The sequence below is a fragment of the Lactuca sativa genome, chromosome 7 (assembly GCF_002870075.4).
Source record: "Lactuca sativa cultivar Salinas chromosome 7, Lsat_Salinas_v11, whole genome shotgun sequence".
NCBI classification, from domain to species: Eukaryota; Viridiplantae; Streptophyta; class Magnoliopsida; order Asterales; family Asteraceae; genus Lactuca; species Lactuca sativa.
In genome coordinates, this window is record NC_056629.2 from 10,788,383 (window position 1) to 10,812,539 (window position 24,157).

Sequence of the window (24,157 nt, forward strand, 5' to 3'; positions counted from 1 at the left end):
TCATGTATTACAACCATTCGTTCTCATACTTTTTTGGGTTAGTAAATGTCCTATTAATCACCTCAATACAACCACGGTACCAACAGCAAAAACTGCATGAGCATCCTTGGGTAAAGGGGCTTCCCCGAATGGTCGCATTCTGAAAAAGTTTTTCAAAATTAACATTTAATTCTAATTTTAAATGCAAGAATAGTATAGAACTGAAGTAAGATTGTCCAATTTAAATTGGAATATCATACGAATGAAAACAAATTTTCACCCTAGTTAATTCAGAAGTTAATAAATGAACGAGAAGTTATCATTTTGCATATATTACAAAAAATTATACACTAAAAAGTAAATTGATAAAAGGAATGATGATTACTAGTGCTAGAGGAGGTGACTCCTTCAATTGTGGTAGCGCTGATGAATAAAATAAGGCGATCTATGCGAGATTTGGTTTGCGCAACGACGGTTAGAGTATGGCTACATCAATAGTCAAGGGCGATACGCATCCAATCCAATTGATTTCTCAGAAAATTCAGAAGAGCATGAGAAAGATAGAGCATCGATCCTTTAGGGGAATTCTTCAATCGTGTAGGGTTCATTTGGTGTTTGATTGTATGTGATAATTATTAGTTTAAATCAAAAATTCAGTTACCAGAAATATAGGAATTCAATTTAGGTTATTAAATTAAAATTATACAATGTTCCTAATTTAGCCTTAGATGGTGATTGGACCATAATTGGTCTTACATTCACACAATAACTAATGGTTATATGTGAACCTAACTCTCTCTCTCTCTCTATATATATATATTTATATATATATATATATATATATATATATATATATATATATATATATATATATCTTTGAGTTCACTGGCTACATATTATAGTAAGAATATAGCCTTATATCAATATAATACATTTATGGATTTTGTTATATTCTTTCCAACTAAAAGTAGGAGTTTATGAGAAAAGAAGCTGAGAAAATTGGATCAGTCGATTATTCGATATTATTTCTAGTGGTGGTGGGTATAAATTATAATAAGTTTTGTGGTTTGCTACTTTCTCAAGTAGACATAGAAGCAATGGGAAAATTATGGATTTGTTTTTATTTATTTTATATGCAAATTCTCATGATTTTTCTACAAAGACAACTAATCCCTTGTTTATTTAGTTGTGTTGTATTAGTTTAAACCCGGTTTGAATACATTGTGTTTAAATTTAAGACCATGATTTGTTGCAGCTGCAACTAATTTTATGAACGTGAGTATGGTTCTTTTATCCCGTTAAATACTTAATTTGGATATCTATATATGGTTGTTTCATATTTACTGAATCCTAACAAAATGACTTGATGGGTTAAGTCGAAAATTTGGTGTAATGGTTAAGACACTTAACCTTTTTGCTTTCCAATCTTCTTGCACCTTAAATCGATGAATATTGTGAGATTTGTTTTTTGAAATCTATGGATAAAATAATGATTTAGTCATCAAAATACTTTCTCATAATATCTATTTGTAGGATATTGTTATAATTGGTATTATTTTTTAACATCACCAATAAATTTCACAACATAGTATACAAAGAAATATTTGTCAAGTCAATTGAGCTAACCATTTTTATTACATATCTTTTCTAGACATTTGTTTGATAAACATAAATGAAGATTTATTATTGGAAATTAAATAATCATACACCATATTTTAATTCGAATAAATTCATAAAATTATCAAAATTCCCAGATCTAAAACAGTGGATGAGGTATTTGAACATGTCTGTAAATTTCTTGTCCACGTTCATTTCCAATTGAGTAGACATCCAATCTATGTAATCATTCTGTCATTAGGAGTCAACATGTTATATACATAATATAAGCATTGATGTTAAAGAAGTATATAAACAATAATAGCTTTAGAAAGACCTCAATTTCAAGAAAATGAGTGTAAGCTTTAGGAAATCCATCATCTTCTATATCTCCATGATGTTCTTTGATGTCTCTCAACATTTGATCCTTTGATGGCAATGATATCTTCGTTGATAAAGTCTTTGCTATCCATTTTGATTGACACTCGATTATAAGAAATGTAAGACTCTAATTAATATTAGGAAACCATGTTAGCTATGTATGTTTTAAATGATCAAATGGAAAATAATAACTATATTCTTACCTTTTCGGGTAGTCCAACAAAGGATAGTCTTGGAGCTAGTTGTGGGGGGAAAACAAGTTTGTAGAGAGGTCCAATGCGTTTCTCTTGTACACTCACAATGCCATTAGTCTTGAGAAATGGAACATGACTTTTGTACCTAAAATGCGAAGTCTATATGTTCAGAACATATCCAACCTAACACTAATTCCATTTTTGTACCATTTTTATAAAGTTTTATATAAAAATAATATAAAACAAAATTTGGCATTATATTGTGTGCTTACACTAAAATAATAGACGATTTAATGTGTAAATTTTGGGCCTTCAAATTTTAGGTTTGTATGTTTCTAGCTTATTCAGTTGTATAGTTATAGTTTAAATGTAACAACTTTTTATTATATTTATATGTTATATGATAAATTACTTCAAATTAATTATACACGATAAATTATTTGGTTATACTTATGTGATAATATGATTTATAAAGTTATTGTAACAAATACGATGAAAGATAAATTTGTAGAAAGATAATAAATATAAAGGGATGTTTTAGAAAAAATTATATAAGTCACAAACAAATAATATATTAATTATTATATATGACGTCTTACTTATAAGCATTATACGGTAAAATAATATTAAAAATAATTTCAAGGATAATTTGGTAATTTTATTATTGTGTTCGGCCTAGTTCTATTATTTCCAAACACTATCTAACAAATCCAATATAGCTTTATTCGGTTCAGTCCAATTTAGTTATGTCTCATCCGGTCCCACTACCAAATGCTACCTAAGGAACTACATTTTAGAGATATTTTAAACTCACCTTTTAGAAGATACCATTTGGCAATTATGAAAGTTTTTGGAAATCCAAATGTCTTCGAAGTTAGACTTAGTGAATGTTGCAAGGCTCTTAAGATGGCTATAGGTATTGGTTAGACGTATTTTCCTTTTGTAAAATTCATCCCCTTATTCTAATTCACCACCGGTAGGGGCTTTATTCCTTGAGCGCATTAGGGATTAGGGAATGGTCCCTAACCTCGATATTCTTCATGTTCGAAACCAAAATAGCATTATACAAGTAAGAGCTCCACATCATTGGAATGAAAAATGATATCATCCCTACACCATACTAGTTTACTTAGGTATTGGTCAAACAGTTAGTCAAATAGTTTTCTAAATTTTATTTTATTGTCAAAATCTCGTTCGAAAATAGAGAAAATCATGATTGACTCCTTCCCGTATACCATGTCTAACACCCAAATGACTACACTTTCCATTATATACTGGCCTATATGCCTTATTCAAGGTAACATATCACAATGAATAGAGATTGGTGAAACTGGTTTTAACCATAATAACATCTCTCATAGTAATAATTCTTTAACCATTCTTCCTATTTACCAAGAGCATCGATGGAACAATCTCAAAACTCCACTATTGAACTTGTAATACCATACTTTCCTTTATATATATATATATATATATATATATATATATATATATATATATATATATATATATATATATATATTGTAACGCCATCGTTTTCGCTAGGGTTAAGCATAAAAAATATACTTACGTTGGTTTACATTTACAATATTTTATGAATAAATGATAGAGAATTGTTTGAATATATGTATTTATATATTATGTACGTGGAAATTTGATAAATATTATGTGTATATAATATTTTTATAAAAACTTATTTTAAAAGTTAATAAATAGGGCTAATATAAACATTAAAAATAAAATGTTGTTTAGGATAAATAGTCTTCATGAACATTGTAGTAGTCGTGATGAAGATCTTGAGGATACAATGAACACCTAAATATGACTTCGTATGAAGATGTTATGATTCTTAGAAGTTTCATGTTCATCTTTATACAACAAAGGGTGTTGTTAAAAGTGAATCAGAGATAGATTGATTATTAGCCTAAGTAATCTAAATGAAAGTTATAACATCATAAAAGTGAATGTGTGCACATAGAGAACGCTTAAATTTGACTTCGTATGAGGAAGTTATGGTTTTTTCAAAGTTTTGGCGCAATAGTGTGGACACATAATTCTAAATAAAAATTAAACGATCGTCAGCCAAAAAAATGTAAACAAGAGTTGAAGATCTTGTCATTAGGAATGCGTCAGTATAAAGATAGTCAAGAACGGAGTATGTATGAAGAGGTAATGAATTTTGCACAGATTTTTGTAGTGTAATCTTCATAGACTGTTTAATTTAAATCGAGTGGGAATTAGCCAACAAAATCTAAATGAAGGTTGTACTACTCAAAATTACCTACGTGTGGATATAAAGAACGTTGAAAACAGAGCTCGTATGAGAGATATATGATTTTATTAATTGAGAAATTTTGACCTACATGGCGACGTGGCTCCATTACATGTGCACCACGTGCCACGTCTCTTGAGAATAACCTTGCCGACCAAGCCAGTATGCGGCATGCCTCTGGTCTGGGCACGACACGCTTTTCCTAAAAATTGCCTATAAATAGCAGCTCTAACATTTCATTTCCTCACAACAAATCAAAATTCTCTTTACATTCTCCTGAGATCTTAAGCTCGAGTTTTTCTAGTTATTAGGGTATTTTAGCAAGACTCTGAAGCATCAGAGAGCTCGAAAAATAAAAGCTTTTGGGTCGGGATTCTGCCCGTAACTTTCCGACTTTTCGCTAGAAACTCTGTAAGTTAAGGCGCTTATTACATTTTAAGTGTAACTTATATTTATGTTCATAATCCATTATTATGAATTTATAAATAAGATTTATTAGTGATTCTAAGTCATAATACTAATGAATCTACTTACAGGAGTGATGACTAGGTTACATCTAGTGAGGTGTTTAAAGTGGAATTTTCAAAAAGTGTACTCTGTATACCTAATGGAATTTACTTCCGATATGATCTTACTTGGTTATTCCTTATTTGATAGATCTTGATGTAGACATTGAGATTATTAAGGAATCTAGACCGTCGTTATTGTAATCAGTAGATATAGGACTAAGACTTAGTGATATTCATATCTAGGTATTTTAAAAGGAAAATCTAAGGTGTTAGGCGAAACGCTGCCCTAATCACAAGTCATCAACTTTTAACAAGTGTGTGCATAGTTACTTTCATCTTATGCAAAGATACATAGTATTTAGATAATTAAATGCTATATATGCATATAATATGTGTTCTTGATATCTGTGCTAGATGCAATAATATGATATGATTTTAATTGTATATTTATTTTATCATACTTAAATTGTATTGGGTATTCAAGGGTTGTGAGATAATAAAATAATGGTAAGAAGCCTTGAATTGTACTATTGTACTACAAGGACCATTCATGTATGAGAGTATAGATGTTGACCACTGACTATTCTACACAGTCTTGTGGAACACTAGAAGACTCGCCACCTTTAGGTGTTAATGATGATGTTTTTCAGGGAAAAGGAAAGAATGTTCATACATGTACTCCATCCTCATTGACATATATTCCTTACGGAATCCCCAAAGCATTATTCTATACTCATTACTTATAGTGATCCTTTAGGGTAGATCCCTTGAGATCATCATTTTAGGATCAGAGAGTGAGAACAACGGGAATGAGTAATCGGGTTATTTTTATGGTGCGAAATATATATTTAAAAGATTACAATTATATTATTGTGGGTTGAAAGTATATGTTCTCACCAAAACCTGAACCACTATGTTTCTTTGTATCACATGTAGCAGCACGAAGATAAATGGATATTGATGTTTGAATCTTCCGAGAGATTTAAGCAGTTTTTAGGCCATTAAATAAATTGTTTTAAAGTCATACACAATAATTCATGCATTATATAGTTGTGCAATACAACATTTTAAAGCACAAATTGTTATGTATGGAGAAAAATTGTTGTCTACGGATCAACTCCCTTATTTTTTTCCATTACTAAATATTGCTAAAGAGTATGGATAATAAGCATCATAAGTATTAATGGTGTACCCTACGCCATCAAAGTTTATTTATTTGTTTATTTATTGTAATGGTTAAATAACTTTTACATGGGGATTTAAAATTTAATAAATGGTCCAATACACTTAGCCAACTTTATTATTGATGTAGTTATGTATTTTGAGTTGGAGATAGTTAAAATTTCAATTCTTTTTAACTTAAGTCTTTTGAGTTGGAGTTAGTTAAAATGTTTATGGAAATTTGAAAAAATATAATATACTTAATGAATAACTTCTTTCATGTAAGAAACTTTTATTTATTTATTTATGTTAGTTTATTGGTACTTATATTCTTAATTTACCATTATCTTATGGAAATTTATTATGCATTATTTATTACGATACAAAATTAATACATTATTTAGTTATATTTTTTATTCAATTAGAAATTTAGAAAGGATATATATATATATATATATATATATATATATATATATATATATATATATATATATATATATATATATATAAACTTTATTATAAAACATATTAATTATAACTTGCATTTTAAGAGGTATAAGTTACAAAACTTTTTGTATAAATCAATTATACAGAAAAACATCATTAATACGAGCAAGAATTTTGAAGCATTAAATTAAGATGGCTTATTAAGAAATATAATTTAGAGCAAAATAACAATTTTAAAATATTAAATTCATGTATATAAATTAATGTATATTTCTTAAATTAGACATCGATGTTAATTATTTTATATCAAATGTATAAATAGACAATATAAATATAAGTTCCAAACACAACTATTTTATTTAAAAGTGTCAATTTTTTATACATAATAACTAATAATAATATGATTAATATCTAATAATTATTTCTCCGAAAAAAATTATTCGCCAAAAGAGTTATTTATTGATGCCGCTTTACGCATGCACACATCTAGTATATATATATATATATATATATATATATATATATATATATATATATATATATATATATATATATATATATATATATATATATATATATATATATATATATATATATATATATATGAGAAAAACAATTTCTATGAGAATGTAAGAACAATTATAGGTCATTGGTATTATAACATTTATAAATCTTATGGTTTGTGATCACATTATTTATATCATGGTTAGTTAATTTGTGAAGGTTGAAAACATAAAGTAGAAAGTAGCTAGCCATACCTACACATAGTCTAAATAATGTGGCCATAATCACAAGATATTTTGAAATCAATGTCCTATAATTGTTCCTATATTTTTCACAAAATATATATATATATATATATATATATATATATATATATATATATATATATATATATATATATATATATATATGCAAAGAGAGAGACAGAGAGAGAGAGAGAGAGAGAGAGAGAGTCTTACCCGGTGCAATGGAATATGATATATGCATCAATAGATATTCCATCTTCAAATGTAATTGTACCATCCTTATTGATACAATCTATCTGTCATGAAAATAGAGAAGCTTATTTATCAATTTTATGCATCTCTGTCTCTCTCTCTCTCTCTCTCTATATATATATATATATATATATATATATATATATATATATATATATATATGTGTGTGTGTGTGTGTGTGTGTGTGTGTGAAGAGTTATGCAAAAGATAAGTTATTCCGATTACTAGACTTTGGTATTCTAATCAAATATGTACTTATATGCAAATTCCTTAAAGATATATATATATATATATATATATATATATATATATATATATATATATATATATATATATATATATATATATATATATATATATATATATATATATATATATATATATATATATATATATATATATATATATATAAAGGGCATTTAGTATAGGGATATCCAGAATTGGAAAGATTCCTCTTAACTAAAATGTTCATAGTTCAAGTATTGCATGAGACATATATTTATTTTAGAAGTAGATGTTATTCTATAAAAAGTCTAAATCCTAATATGATATAAATATTTCAAATCCAAAAGTTAACTGATATAAACATATTTTGAATTTCAATTTAATCGTTCTATAAGATAATGGTGGTTAAGTGCTAGTGACTAATAAGATGCATAATGTATGTTGCCTGTAATAATTTAGGATAGAGGTCTCCAAAGGTAGATTATGTTGAAAGTTGGCCATCCCGATAATGTAAAGCTTATGATCATATGATCCATAATTGGCTTTTAGCCTTTATCTTCCATGTATGTCTACAAAACTTTTGATATATATATATATATATATATATATATATATATATATATATATATATAGAGAGAGAGAGAGAGAGAGAGAGAGAGAGAGAGAGAGTGAGAGAGAGAGAGAGAAATAAAGATAGATAGATAGATAGATAGATAGAGACCGTAGGCACTAATAGATTGTAATTGTCTCTTGGCAACCTTTAAAGATCCAACTAGTGTTTGACACAAAACTCCATATCATAACCTTAACTCTAAAAAAACTTTAAACGAGTTGGATAAGACACAAAACATGACATGTTATTGTTTCAAATACATGTTGGATTAAATGGTTGATCACTATATCCAAGCTTAGATGTAGTAATCAAGTCAAATATGATCTTTATCTAAGAGTGGATCATTAATTATATCCATATGTAGATAGATCTACAGATAACCATGACATATTAGAATTGGATAGTAATAAATTCAATTATTAGCTTTATCTAAGCTTAGATAAAATTCATCAATATATTCACATTGAACAAAGAATAATATCTCCAATCTTCACAAAAACAAATGAAAGACAAAACTTGTAGTACAAAATTGAATACACTTGATAATTTTAAGAAATTTACTTATAAGATAGTTCTAATTAGACAATGTTTTATTCCTAGTTTCCCAAAAGGTAGACTATATTAAAGAAGGCTAAAAGTGAAGCATATTGAAGTCATAGAATGAGGATAAAGAAGCCTTAACTTTTTTTTCTTGTTTTTTTAATATATAAAGTTATTTATGCTACAACTACTATTGTTACAGCAACCCCCATCACACAACTTCATTTTTGTGGCACCATTCATTTGGTATAACTTGTATAAACATGAGTGCCAATATTTATTAATAATATGATCCAATAACAAATTAGGAGGTGTCGAGTGCACATTTATATATAAAAAGAGTTTTATCCTAAACACAAAAAAGGCAATGTTAAGGGGAAGCTCCCCAAAAGGTATATGAAATTTCAGAGTTGGAATGTAGTGGAAAAATAACAATTCATGTTCCAAAAAGATGGAAAATTTACTAAGTCAAAATATGCCAGTTCCGCAACCTTGTTTGCCAAGGCTGCTTTGTTAGTCACATGAGATGCTACTTTTTCTACTACTTCTGCAAGCAAGTTGGCTACTACAAAGAGACTGTTGCCAAGGCTGTTGCGATGCTAGGTCCAAAATTGCTTCAACAACTTATGTTGTTTCTAGGATTGCTTCAGTAACTTACAAGTTGTGAGACCCATGTATTACATGGGTTCATTTAAAAAAAAAGTTAAATATAAAGGTTGAGAACTTTGAATTTATAAGAAAATAAGAAAAATATTGAATTATTAAAATTAAAATGTTCTTTTATCTTTTAAATTTAAACAAATAATTTAAATAAAGAAACAAAAGAAACTAATGAGCTTTAATTTGAATATTTTGAAATGAGAAGGTAAATCCATTAATGAAATTGATAGTCATTTATTGCTACATTTATTGTAATTATTACATTAAAATATTATGTGAAATTTAATAAAATAAGAAAACCTATAAAATGACATGTGAAAAAAGTTAATTCAAAATAACCACAAAATGACATTTGGCAAATTGAATGAGAGTATGACATGTGGCAAAAAAAACCTTCATTTATTAGAGTAAAAATGTTGTTGATTGCTGCTAACTTCCAAAAATTCAAGAATTCAGTTACTACTTCTATATAGATGTTTGTAACTTCCCAAAAATTAATTTTGTCAATCGTATCTGTATTTTGGGTACAAATTAAAGCCATACTTTAGTTTTTTGGTCTCACATTAATTTAATCAATTCTCATACTCACAATATTTGTACTTTTTCTATACCAAAAATGAATCTCGATTGATTATACTAAGATCAAAATTGCATCTATCCCATGCAATATAGGGAAATAATATTAATCAAGGAAAATGAATATACACGATCAATTAAACGAACTAGATGTAAGAATAAACCATTGTTTATTCTAATATAATCAGATGATTGCAAGAATCAATTCACTGAATTTTTGTAGAATTGGAAAGGAACACCTATGCGGGAAAAAAATAGAACAGGGGAGAAGAAAAAGAATTATGGGAAATTTACTTTTGCTGCAAGTTACGACTTTATTCAAGGCTAAAAAAATTAACTCAAAGCATAAAACATCTATCCTATATATACAAATCAGATTAGTCTCTTTATCTAACACAAAAAACTTATTTAAATGTCAAGTTTCCCAAAATATCCCTGGAACATAAATGTCCCAGTTTTCTGGATTAGTCAAACATATTCCACCCTAATCAAGAATCTAGCACTATCTTCACTCCTAACATCTTTCTCATTTCTTCAAACTTGATTCTACCCATCGACTTTTTCAGAATATCAGCGTGTTGCTCATTGGTTCTCAAATGCTTAACCAAAACTTCTCCTTTTCAATACATTCACGTATGAAGTGATACTTTGTATCAATATGCTTACTTCTTCCATGGAATACAAGGTTTTTCATTAGATCTACCATTGAATTATTTTCTTCATGTAGAGTAGTAGGGCTTATCTTCTTACCTGTTAATTCATTCAACAGTCTTCGTATCGTGATACCTTGACACGTTGCGTTTGTTGCAGCCATGAATTCTGCTTCACATGTAGAAAGAGTTACACTTTTTTGTTTCCGTGAAGCTCAAGTAACCAAGTTTTCATTCAGGTAGAATGTAACTCCAGTTTTAAATCTTATATCAGTTATGTCTCTTGCAAGATCACTATCTGTATACCTAATTATGATGTCTTCTTCACACCCTTTGACATAAACTAACCCATAATCCATTGTACTTTTACTATAACTCAGTATATGCTTTACCACTTGCATATGTTTGATAGTAGGATGCTCCAAATATTGACTTATCATCCCTACGACATATGAGATATATGGTTGGTGTTTGTCAAAGACCTCAAACCTCTAATTATGCTTCTATATTAAGTGGGGTAAATTGGTCACCATTTTCATCTTTGAATAATTCCAACTTAAGCTCCACTGGATACTTACACAAGTTATAATCCAACATTCTTGCTTTTTCAAGAATAACTTTCATATACCTGGATTGTTTTAAGGAAATCCCTCCTTTTTCTTGAAGCATCTCAATTCCCAAGTAGTATGATAATGAGCCAAGATCTTTCCAAATTCCTAATTCATCTGTTCTTTGAAGTGTTTTATTTCAATCTTGCAACTGCTTATGATGATAAGATCATCTATATATATATTCCCATTATAAGTATTTTCTTATTCTTGTTTCTCGTGTATACTTCATATTCTTGTGGACATCGTTTAAAACAAAGGCCTTTTAAATACTTATCCAATCTTGAGTTCCATGCTCTAGGTTCTTGACGTAGTGCATAGAATGCCTTATAGAGCTTGTACACCTTCTTTGGTTGGTCACTATTATTGAACCCTTCTGATTGTGTAACATAGATTTCTTCTAAGTCTCCATATAGGAATGCCGACTTTACATCAAGGTGATGTACCAACCACCAATTCTTAGCTGAAAGTGTAAGTAGTACCCAAATTGTTTCCATTCTTGCAACTGGTGTGAAGACTTCGTCAAAGTCAATCCTTTGCTTTTGCACATACCCCTTTGCTACCAATCTTGCTTTATGATTTAATACTTTTCCAGTTGGATCCCTTTTTAATTTGAATACCTATTTTTAACCCAATAGGTTTCCTTCCTGATGGTAGCTTAACCACAATCCAGTTTTTTTTTCTAATTGATTTTAATTCACTTTTCATGGCATTAACCCACTCGCGACTCATACTTGCTACATAGTAAGTACTTGGTTCTTCACTATCATGCAAGAGTAATAATTCTTCAGCTTCATCATATATATCAACCAAAGAGCAATACTTCAAGAACTCATCTAATTCTATTGAGGTAAAACTTGTTGAATCAGATGTATGTGTATTTTTTGAGCTTGATGGGGTAGATTATGTGGATCCATGAAAACTATGTTCTGATTCGGGGTTGGTTGTGTTTGTTTCAGGTGTGTCAACTTGCATGTCTGCATCAACTTGGTCTTTTTGCATTTTGTAACCTTCCATAGTGAAGGTCACACTTGGATTGGTTTGAGTCTTGGATGTTTTTGTCCAATCCCATGCTTTAGCTTCCTCAAATTGTACATCTTCTAGTTTTGTGAGATGGCTTTCTGTTGATCTCAAGTGAGCGACACACCCAAATACCCTCAAATGCTCAATTTTGGGTTTTCTTCTTGTCCACATCTCATATGGAGACGAGTTGTCAAGGGATTTTGTAGTTACCCAGTTCAACACATAAACAACATGTGATTCCTTCTTTCTACCAGTCCATTCTATTATGAGGAGTTGTAGGGAATATGTTTTCTTTTAAAATACATGTGTATTCCTTTCTCTTTTCTGCTGGTATTATGAAGGGTTTTATGGAAAAAATAAATGATTTGTTGAGAATGATTTCCCCATTCTCAATCTTTTTTATTTTCTCAATTCAACTTACCTCTCTCTCTCTCTCTCTCTCTATATATATATATATATATATATATATATATATATATATATATATATATATATATATATATATATATATATATATAGTTAGGTTCATATGAGATGTTCCTAGTTTTGTGAGACCATTTTTTTCTAGTAAAATATTCTAATACAATATTTTTAACACATTTTACAATAAACATTCTAAAAACATATAGGGCGTGTTTAGCAAAAGTAGTTGTTAGCTGGAAGCGGGTAGTGGGAAGCTGTAGCTTTTATTTGTTATATAAATGTTTGACAAAAGTAGCTGGAAGCTTTTGAAATATATAAAATTACATAAGAGAACAATTTATTAAAAATAAATAAATATATAAATATATTTTTAAGGGTAATTATGGAAATTGATTTCAAAAGCTCAGGAGCGTTTTGTTAAACGCTACATGAAGTAGCTTTTAGAATCAAAGCGTTTTTGTTAAAACTAAAAGTTAAACGCTCGTATTGCCAAACGGAGCTTTTTGTTTAAACTAGAGTGTTTTATCAAAAGCTAAAAGCTAGAAGCTCACAAACGCTTCCAAAAGCTTCGTGCCAAACACGCCCATAATGTTAGAATATTATACATATATTAGAAACGGGGTTTCAATTGCTTGGGTTCCACTAAGAGTCTTAATACACTTTCAAATTGAAAAATTTCGATGATATACTCGAAATCTCAATTAGATAAAACTCAATGTTTTTCTAGAACAGAGAATGATGACTTATAATTTTTGTACAAAATTTAAAAATAACCAAAAACGGGAATATAACGCATTGTCTGAAAACTGTCTCAAAACAGATTCATAACAATCACAAAACTATTATAAAACTGCCACCAACTTGGGTTCAAAATAAGGGTAAAAAACCGAGTCTAAAACCTCAAATTGAATAAAAAACTAGCTCGACCCCACCCCCAATTGCCACTCCTTGGACCCCGCCAACAGGGGCGTTGCCCACAGACCCCCGTGGTTCAGGGACTTTGCCCTAAAAGTAATATTGTAGTTTAAATCAAGAGAAACTCAAACAATTGTGTACACCGTGCCGCCCTTGTTTAATATTTATTAAGATTACATTTGTCAACAAGTTTATCCCATTATACTTAAATGATATTGGTTACACCAATCACCATATATATATATATATATATATATATATATATATATATATATATATATATATATATATATATATATATATATATATATATATATATATATATATATATATATATATATATATATATATATATATATATATATATATATATATGAATTCTGCATGAACCAAATTTGTAGTTTTCTATTTGGGGTTAAGACATTTACTAAAATCCCCCAATTTGATTTCAAGTAGACGAAAGATGTAAGAGACTTTAAATTGCACTTTTAGTAACTATAATAAAGAGTAATCATATGCTTTAAATTACCTTTGCATGCTGCCATATATTGCTGAACTTCTGTGATTTCGAAACTTTAGCATACGGAGCCGGAGATCTTGATGACATGTGAACTTCTTTGGCAACCGTTGCTATTTCTCTTGACAAGTCCAATGCAGTTGGCCCATTCCCAATTAAAACTACAATCTTTTTATGTTTTAAATTACATATTTTTTGAGAAATAAAATATCTTCTACTTTTACGTATATAATTATTTCTATCCAGTAAAATTATGACAAGTGACATCATTTCACCATTCAATTTAATTTTAATTGATATATTCCTAATATAACCTTAATGAATTGGTTAAAAAAAATATGGAATCACTTGTCATAATTTTATTGGATATGAATATTTATAAACATAAAAAGTATGACACAATTTAATTTTTCTATTTGATTATTAGAAATAAAAAAATGCAGACATATTAAATTATCTTTTGAACCTAACAAGACAAGTTTATTTAATTGCTAACAATTTTCATTTTCGATCATTTGAGGACGCTCCTAAATATAAAAATGAAATGATTATTTTCTTATTAGCAACCTGATCTCGAAATGGTTCAGGAACATGATAGTTGTGACTATGCATTTGCTTCTTAGACCATGTCTCGATGCCTGTATCATGTATTGTAGAAGATTGTGTTATAATTTAGGGAAGCAACTATTGACATTTGCTTATATCTAGATTTTTTTTACCAAATGGTGGTGTTTTAAGAAAATATTTACAGAAATATAGTAGTTTGTAATTTAATTACCAAAGAATAGTAAAAGGATACATAATCAAACTTCCCTAAGTAATCCCATTACAAAGAGAATTTCAAAAGACGTTTTAGCCTCTGAACATTCAGGAATTCAACACTCATTTTGATTAAAGTGTGAAACTTAAAGTTGTTTTTGGGATATTCCATTGTCAACTATTCACATATATTGTGACCATGCGGCCACATTGTCTAATGTATACAATGTTATGTATAATAGGAAGTGGAGACACATTAGCATTCGAGAATGAGATAACTAATTAAAGTTGGTACTATCAAAGTTTTCTTTCTCAAGTTAATTAGGAACTTAACAATTCCACTTAGGAAACCTCCCACTAGAGATTTTATTGGAATTACTACAACAAACATGGGTCTAAAACCACAATAGAATCGTTTAATGATGGAAAATCAACTTGCAATTATTGCTCATAATTCTTTAGTTTAAAGGTTAAATATAAAATAACTTAGTTGATAGAATGTACTATCAATAATGATAGATCTATGCAAGGTAAGATAGTAAGTAATTAGTGAAAATTAGGTTGAGTCAAGACTCTTAACGACCTTTTGGAGACACCTTAGCAGTGAAGGTGCTATAAATATTTTCCTATATGATTTAGACGTGGTTCCACCTTAAATGAAGATTAATGGTTTACATTCTAGAGTGTCATGAAAAGGGATTATAATGTATGGCCATATTCACACTTCATGATAGAGAAAGATGGTAGATGATATGTTAGGGTAAGTCGGAGATGTCACACGATTCTTTCATGTTGCTATAAATTCATAAGATACCATTGAACTGATATCTTCATGTTTTTACAAATTAAATTAGGTTGAATTGGGTCAAAACTAAAGCTTTTGCTTAGTCTCCATACAACCCTACTTTTTAAGGTCTCCCAGGGTTTCCCATGGGTATAAATAGGATTCAACGTGCCATTTATTTCACACCAAATTTTGAGATCCCATCTCATCTCTTCTCTCTCCACAAATTCAACAAGGATGTGATTCACGATTCTTAGTTCTTATGTATTTCTAGGTATTCTCTTTGTGTTTATCAATTTTCCATAACTATGGGAATTGACGATATATGCATTAAATCCTAGGTGTTTTATGCTAAAGCTTTCTGTCACTAAGTGTGTTAAAAACGTTAAAAAAGTTCTTCTATATATTTATCAGTCATGAATCTACGGTCTTCATGTCGGTGTTACTTCTTACGTTATGTCTTTTAATTTGTCATGTGAGTGTAAACCTGACTTGGGTGTGAACCTGACATCAGTAGCTACACCTCAATCTATGTTGATAATAAGAACTCAAATGACATCTTCTTCATTTCACATGATGAACACATTAAATGGTAATAGTAGTTACGGTAGACTAGCTTAACTATAAATAAGAGCTCTAACTTCAGTTGTACAGCACCACATAGAGTGTGAGAGTAATACATAGAGTGAGTGAAAAGGTTGTTTTCTTTTCTTGTAATATTAAGCTAGTAAGCTCCACCTTTTGTTCAAGTTCTGAATAAAAGTGTTTCAACCCCAACAAGTGGTATCACAGCTTGGTTAGGCTCCGAAGGAAGCATTCTTTGTTTTTTGGTCGAACTTTTATTTCTCAAAACCAATTTTCGAGTACACCGTTGGACAGGTCTCGTTTCGAGGATTCCGAAAATATATTTTATATGGATTTTTCGACCGCTGGAAGGCCTCCAAATCACCAGTCAAAGTTGGTCAAAATTGTCGGAAAACTCGCCGGAAAAACCAGTTCATCGATGGTCTGCCGGAGAAGAAGGGTGACGTCATCAGTGCTGTAGCAACACTGTAGCTGTGATGTCAGCAACTGACTAAAGTTCTGAAAATTTGCAGTTTAGCCCCTGTTCTTCCAGAAAGTGCAATTTAGCCCCTATTTTTCAGAAGAATTGCAATTTTGGTCCTGTTTTTCAGAAAAATTTCAGTTTAGCCCCTTTTTACTTCCGTAAAAGTTCTGTTTGCCCCTGAACTTCTGAAAAGTTCATATTGGTCCCCATACTTAAAAAAAAGTTTCAAGGTCGTGTATGCCAAAGTATATGCCAAGAATGACTACACCAACCTCGTCATCTTCTCAACCTGAAGTTGAAAGTATTCAAATGACCGGAAAAAGATGGTAGTGATACGTTACACTATCCTATGCTCACGAAGATGAACTACGCGGTGTGGGCCATAAAAATGCGAGTGAATTTACAAGCACAAGGAGTGTGGGATGTAATTAAAAATGTAGAAACGGACGAACGTAAAGATCGGATGGCTCTTACGGCTATTTATCAAGCAATTCTAGAGGACGTACTTCTGATGTTAGCTAAGAAGGACACATCTAAAGAAGCATGGGAAACGCTTAAGATGATACACATGGGAGCCGATCGGGTCAAGGAGGCTAAAGCTCGAACCTTGAGAAGTGACTTTGAGGTGATCCAGATGAAGGATAGTGAATCGGTAGATGATTTTTCCATGAGATTGAATACTATTGTAACGGTATTTGATATCTAGGTGAAAAGATTGAAGAAATTACGGTTGTGAAGAAGTTTCTGTGAGCCGTACCGATACGGTTTATACAAATCGTAACATCTATCAACCAATTCGAAGATTTGAAGAATATGACGGTGGAAGAAGTTGTGGGTCGTCTTAAGACACATGAAGAAAGACTTTGAAGCTATGGAGAAAAAGAAGGAGGACCTTCTCTATTGCTTACACATGCTGAGTGGGCATCTCGTTCAAAGCAAACTAGCAAGAGAAACTCGTCAAACAATTCAAGAGGACGAGGAGGACATGGTAACCGAGGCCGGGGACGAGGCCGAGGTCGTAGACGTGGCCAAGGAGATGGTCACGAGTGCAATACAAATCAAAATGACCATAATCCTTCTTGAAAGGATAAAAGTAAAATCAAATGTTTTACTTGTGAACAATTTGGTCATTATGCTTCAGAGTGTCCAAACAAGAATCAAGGTGAGGAGGCGAACCTCACTCAAGCCAACGAAGAAGAGCCTATTTTTATGATGGCAGCCTGATAAGAATATGCACACAAAAAGGTTTCTCTAAGAGAGAAGATTTATGTTAATCTTCTTGTATCGGGAGAAAGTCGAGTCGAGTTTGAGGTATGGTATCTCGACAACGATGCTAGCAATCATATGACCGGAGTCCGCTTAAAGTTTCGCGAACTAAATGAGCACTTATAAGTCATGTGAAATTTGGGGATGGTTCGGCCATCGCTATTTTGGGGAAAGGGTCGATTTTATTCGATAGCAAAAATGGCGACCAAAGACTCCTTAATGAGGTATATTTCATTCCATGTCTAAAAAACAATATTATTAGTCTTGGACAAATGACGAAGGAAGAGAGTCGGGTCATAATGGATGGGTCGGATCTCACATGGTTTGACAAAAACCAAACTCTACTTTTGAGAGTTAAACGATCCCCAAAGCGGTTATATAAAACTCTTTTAAGGACCGGTAGACCGACTTGTCTTTTAGCAACAAAAGATAAACCAAATTAGATATGGCATTCTAGACTTGGTCATGTTAACTTTCTCGCCTTAAAGAAGTTGTCCGAAAATAATATGGCAATCGGAGTCCCAAAGATTGAGAACCCAAACCAAGTATGTGAAGGGTGCGTTCTTTCCAAACAAACCTGAATTCCTTTCCTGGATCATAGTTTTTCGGGCTCTAAAACCTCTACAACTTGTTCATGCAGACTTATGTGGTCCGATCACACCTATGTCTGTTGGAGGGAGTAAATATTTTCTCCTTTTAGTAAACAATTTTAGTCGGTGGATGTGGGTTTACATGCTATCGGAGAAGTCTCAAGCCTTTAGCGCTTTCAAACGGTTCAAGTTGATGGTTGAAAAGAATTCGAGTTATCAAATGAAGACATTTCGAACGAATCGAGGGGGAGAGTTTACTTCAAAAGAATTCTCAGTATTTTGTGAAGAAGATGGTATTCAAAGGCATCTTACAACGCCATATTCACTTAAACAGAACGGAGTTGTAGAAAGGAGAAACCATGCCATTATGGACATGGCAAGAAGTCTGCTCAAAGGAAGAAATGTCCCAAGAGAGTTTTGGGGAGAAGCAGTTAGACATGCAATTTATCTTGTCAACCGCCTGCCAAAAAAGCACTTCCTGACATGACGCCTTATGAAGCATGGTTTGGCAAAAAGCCCAACTTTGAACATCTAAAAGTTTTTGGTTGTGTTGCTTTTGCTAAACTTGTAGGTGGTCACTTGAAGAAGCTTGATGATCGAAGTAAGAAGATGGTGTATTTAGGTATGGAAGATGGAACTAAAGGCAACCGTTTGTTTGATCCGCAAGATCGAAAGTTGCGAGTTAGTCGCGATGCTGTTTTTGACGAAAAAGAAGAATGGAATTAGTACAAAAACAAAGAAGAAGAGATGGCGACTCTTAAGACCTTTACCATAATTGAACCACAACCCTAAATACACCTCGAAACACCTCAAAATGTCCCCAAAATCAACCCGGAATAACCAGACAGTCCTAAAATCGATGTTATCCAAGTTGGACAACCATATGTTGAATTTGACGAGCCTGAATAAGCCCCACATACTCCTGTCTCAGCCCTATTTTCTTCAACCTCGCCCTATATGGAAATCCCTTCTAGTGAGATTCGGCCAAGGGTATTATGTCCGTTAACCGATATTTATTCTGAAGCCGAAAATATGCTCTTTGAACCCGGAGAATTGTTGATGATTGCAGTGGATTAACCCTTTAATTTTAAAGAGGCGGTAACCTCTAAAGCATGGCAGAAGGCTATATAAACAAAGTTGGATGCAATCGAGAAAAACAAGACATACCAACTTACCGATTTTCCACCCGGACACAAAGCAATCGGTTTGAAATGGGTGTTTAAAGTGAAGAAAGACAACTTGGGAAAAGTGGTGAAGCATAAAGCTCGTTTTGTAGCAAAAGGATTTGTACAAAAGGAAGGAGTCGACTTTGATGAAGTTTTTGCACCGGTAGCACGACTTGACACCGTAAGGCTCATTCTTGCCTTAGCAGCTCAACATGGGTGGGTTGTCCACCATCTTCATGTCAAGTCAGCTTTTCTCAATGGTGATCTCAATGAGGAGGTTTATGTCACCCAACCAGAAGGATATGTTGATAAAGCAAACAGTCACAAGGTGTTCAAACTTCATAAAACTCTTTATGGTCTATGACAAGCTCTTCGAGCTTGGAATATTCGTTTGGATAAAAGCTAAAAAAGTCTTTCTTTTACAAATAGTTCACAAGATCCAGCTATTTACAAAAGGAACTCAAAAGACAAAATTCTTATTGTTGGTGTCTATGTTGATGACTTGATCATTACTGGGTCGAACACTAATGATCTAATGATGTTGTCGAATTCAAAGAACAAATGAAGAAAGAATTTGAAATGAGTTATTTGGGATTACTTTATTACTACCTTGGAATCAAAGTTTCATAAAAGAAGTGTGGAATATCTTTGCGACAAACTGCTTATCCAAAGAAGATTTTAGAGCAATTTGGGTTGCTAGATTGCAATCCGACAACCTCACTAATGGAACCTAAGTTGAAGGTTAAGAAGGATGAAGATGGTGAAAAAGTTGACCCAACCGAATATAGGCGAGTGGTAGGTTGTTTAAGGTACTTGACTCGCACTCGACCGAACTTATCATTATCGGTTGGAATTGCAAGTCGTTTCATGGAAGAACCGACCACTTTGCATTTTCAAGTTGTGAAACACATTTTACGATATGTGAAAGGAACCGTTGATTATGGACTCAACAATGGAAGAGGTTGTGAAATTGAAGATTTGATTGATTTTACCGATAGTGATCTTGGAGGTGACCCTGTTGATAGCAAGAGCACAAGTGGAATGATTTTCTATCTAGGAAGGAATGTGATAACTTGGCAATCCCAAAAGCAAAAAGACTGTTGCTTTGCCCACATGTGAAGCCGAGTTCATGGCAGCTATAACAACAACATGTCAAGCCATTTGGCTTGCTAATCTCGTGAAGGAGCTCACAAGAGATCATATCATGCCTATCACCTTATATGTCAATAAGTCAACAATCACATTGATGAAAAATCCTGTGTTTCATGGTCGAAGCAAACACATTGACATTCGTTATCACTTCATACGAGAATGTGTTGAACATGGGCAAATTATAGTGGAATATGTCAACTCGAAGGATCAACGGGCGGACATCTTTACAAAGGCTTTAGCATACGTGAAACATAGTGAAATCCGAAACATGATCACGCATGACGAATCTCAAGCCAAGTTCGGTTTAAGGGGGAGAGTGTAAGTGTAAACCTGACATCAGTAGTTGCACCTCCATCTATGTTGACAATAAGAACTCAAATGACAGCTTCTTCATTTCACATGATGAACACATTAAATGGTAATAATAGTTACGGCAGACTAGCTTAACTATAAATAAGAGCTCTAACTTCAGTTGTAGAGCACTACAAAACAGAGAGTGTGAGAGTAATACTTAGAGTGAGTAAGAGGGTTGTTTTCTTTTCTTGTAATATTGAGCTAGTAAGCTCATCTTTTTATTCTAGTTCTGAATAAAAGTGTGTTTCAACCCCAACATCACTTGGTAAAACATGGTAAACTCCTTACCATGGTAAGACATGGTAAATTCCTTACCATTGAGACCCAAGTTCTAATCATGAGAATTTCAATCAGGGCTGCCAAGGAGAAGGGTTTATATCACACTTCAATATCTTATCATTTCCCCAAATGTGAGCCTCCTACCCTATGTACTCGCAAATCAAAGCTTAAACATATACATACATATATAATGTCATAAATCAAGAGTTTTAGAGGTAGTTGGATAGACCGTGAGAGGGGGAAAAGAAATGTTTATTTGACCATAAGTTATTGGACTTGTTTGCAAAAAAAAAAAAAAAAAAAAAAAAAAAAAAGCAAAATGAATTTTATTATGCTATGATGTCTTGATTTTCATTTTCTCTAATTTCTTTTAGCTCATCTCAATGTCATGTCAACTCTTATTTCCTTTATTTTCTAATTTCTTTGCATGGTTTTCTTTATTACATGATTTTTCTTTTTTGAACTCCAAATAGTTGTTAAAACTCGTTTTAAAATTAGTCCAAATTATTTTTTATATTTTTAACGCTTCACCAGTATTGGATTCCGATAAAATATACGAAAATAGACAATGAAGCTTTCTTGTTGTCTTTATATATCCACAATCAATACTTATTGGACGGACATCAGCGGCGGACCTAGTAGGTGTCCTGGTGTGGCATCGACAACACCTATTTTTTCTGTTTGCAATGGAAAATTTTGCAATTTTTTGATTTTTTTGCCTATTTTTCTACATCGGCTACACATATTTCAACCTCGACAACACCTACTATGTATTTCTGCGTCCGCTCTGGCGGGTAGATTTTTCAGGCTCAAGCACGTCATCATTGTCGTTGAGGTCAAATCTAAAAGAGTATCCAAAGAAGTTGTGTAGTCGTTCAATCTAGATGTTTTTGAACATTCCGAAGCGCTATTTGGACGATTCATCAGTGGCACATTGCCACTTTGGATACTCCCAAAACTTAATAAATTTAACCCCTTCGTATTATTTTGCACTTGGTGCATGATGAGCACCAAAATAAAAATGTTTCCGTCGCTTTGACCGCTTCAACGTTGATTGTATAAGTTCATATACATTTCATTGAATTTCATGACTATTTTATTTATATCTTGAACTTTCATGTTCAGTTGGTCGTTAAACTGTATTCGTCATGCCTCATTTTCTTGGCTTTTCTTATTAGTTTTGATGGTTAGGATTAGGGTAGGGATTTTTGGAAAAACTTTGGGTTGGGTTTCAGTCAGTGGTGGATCCAAACCGAACATCAATCGGGATCCGTTATATAGAATTATAGATAGTGGTTTTGGGGTTTGATTTTTAAATATGATTAGTATAAGGAGTGAATGGGAAAAAAAGATACTACTATATAGCAGTGGGGCTCGATGAAAATCGCAACAATCTGATATAAGGACGGTGCCAACTATGTAAGCAAGTGGGGTATCAAGTTCAATTTGATGAAAAGTAATTATAACATTCATGGATATCTGATTACTACAATCGAATTAAATTTTGGATAAGCAAGATTTTTCTTCATATATACATTTATTAATGTCCGACTCTGATGCTTATATATATATATATATATATATATATATATATATATATATATATATATATATATATATATATATATATATATATATATATATATATATATATATATATATATATATATATATATATATCGTCTTTTAAAAACATTTAGGTTTTATCATATGAAATTTTTCAAAAGAGAAAAATATTAATAAAAAATACATTTCACATAAGATGTACCTGGAATATCGAATGCAGGCCGAGGTTCACTATTGTGACCGTTACAGACGACCACCGCGTCAAACACCTCCACTGCATTCACCCCATTTGTCTTCGACTCCACTTCAAACTCGATGATATCCGAGTCAACCAATTCCACTCGGGTCACCGCAGTATTGAAACGAATCAACTCAGTGACTTCAAAAGAACCTGCAAAATCTTCCAAGAACTTTAGAACTTCTTCGTGCCCAGGAAACAACCTCTCGTCGCCATATGTTTTGTCGCTGAATTTGAAATCAGTGAAGCTCATGAGCTGACGAGGAAGATTCGTTCGCAAGGATTTGTAAAGGGATCCATGAATGATCTCTCTGTTTTGGTCTAGTCCTAAGAGATCAGATTCAACTCGTGGATCATAGGCCCATGTTCCGCCGAGTCGATGTGACTTTTCAAACACCACAACTTGGTGGGACTCTCTTTGAAGCTCACGGGCGGCGATTAATCCGGCAACACCGGCACCAACAACGGCGACCTTTAAGGAAGTTGCCATGGCAGATGGATCTCCTTCTTCTTTGCATCTAAGAGCGCCCAGGTAGGTAGGTGTAGTATGTAAAGCTTTTTTGGTCAACTATTAACTGCCGATTTTATTATTCCTAAGGAAACAAGTTCAAATAAATTAATGCATGTGAATTATTCAGTTCTCCAAGCACGTGTTGACACAAAAG

The 24,157-nt window shown here is 31.9% G+C and overlaps 1 protein-coding gene across 2 annotated transcripts; it reads right to left on the reverse strand.

Moving 5' to 3' along the window:
• Positions 1–1,570: 1,570 nt before the first annotated feature.
• On the reverse strand, positions 1,571–24,157 carry LOC111881367 (flavin-containing monooxygenase FMO GS-OX5). Of its 2 annotated transcripts, XM_052765478.1 has the most exons (7): positions 23,457–24,150; positions 14,858–14,928; positions 14,303–14,458; positions 7,502–7,584; positions 2,160–2,295; positions 1,913–2,083; positions 1,571–1,827 (listed from the first exon to the last, which is right to left on the reverse strand). In XM_052765478.1, exons 1-7 carry the CDS (start codon positions 23,980–23,982, stop codon positions 1,681–1,683), a joined length of 1,290 nt encoding a protein of 429 aa, XP_052621438.1. In that variant the 5' UTR covers positions 23,983–24,150; the 3' UTR covers positions 1,571–1,680. The 2 variants fall into 2 exon arrangements, with proteins under 2 accessions (XP_052621438.1, XP_052621439.1); XM_052765479.1 differs by lacking the exon at positions 14,858–14,928 and having other exon boundaries at positions 14,303–14,451; positions 23,457–24,157.

Excerpts from the sequence above, each read along its gene's own strand:
- LOC111881367 (XM_052765478.1), bottom strand. The coding sequence starts at position 23,982 with ATGGCAACTTCCTTAAAGGTCGCCGTTGTTGGTGCCGGTGTTGCCGGA. Across the intron at positions 14,929-23,456 it reads GCCTGCATTCGATATTCCAG|GCATCGAGACATGGTCTAAG; the intron begins GTACATCTTATG and ends TACATGATACAG. Across the intron at positions 7,585-14,302 it reads ATATATGGCAGCATGCAAAG|ATAGATTGTATCAATAAGGA; the intron begins GTAATTTAAAGC and ends TTTTCATGACAG.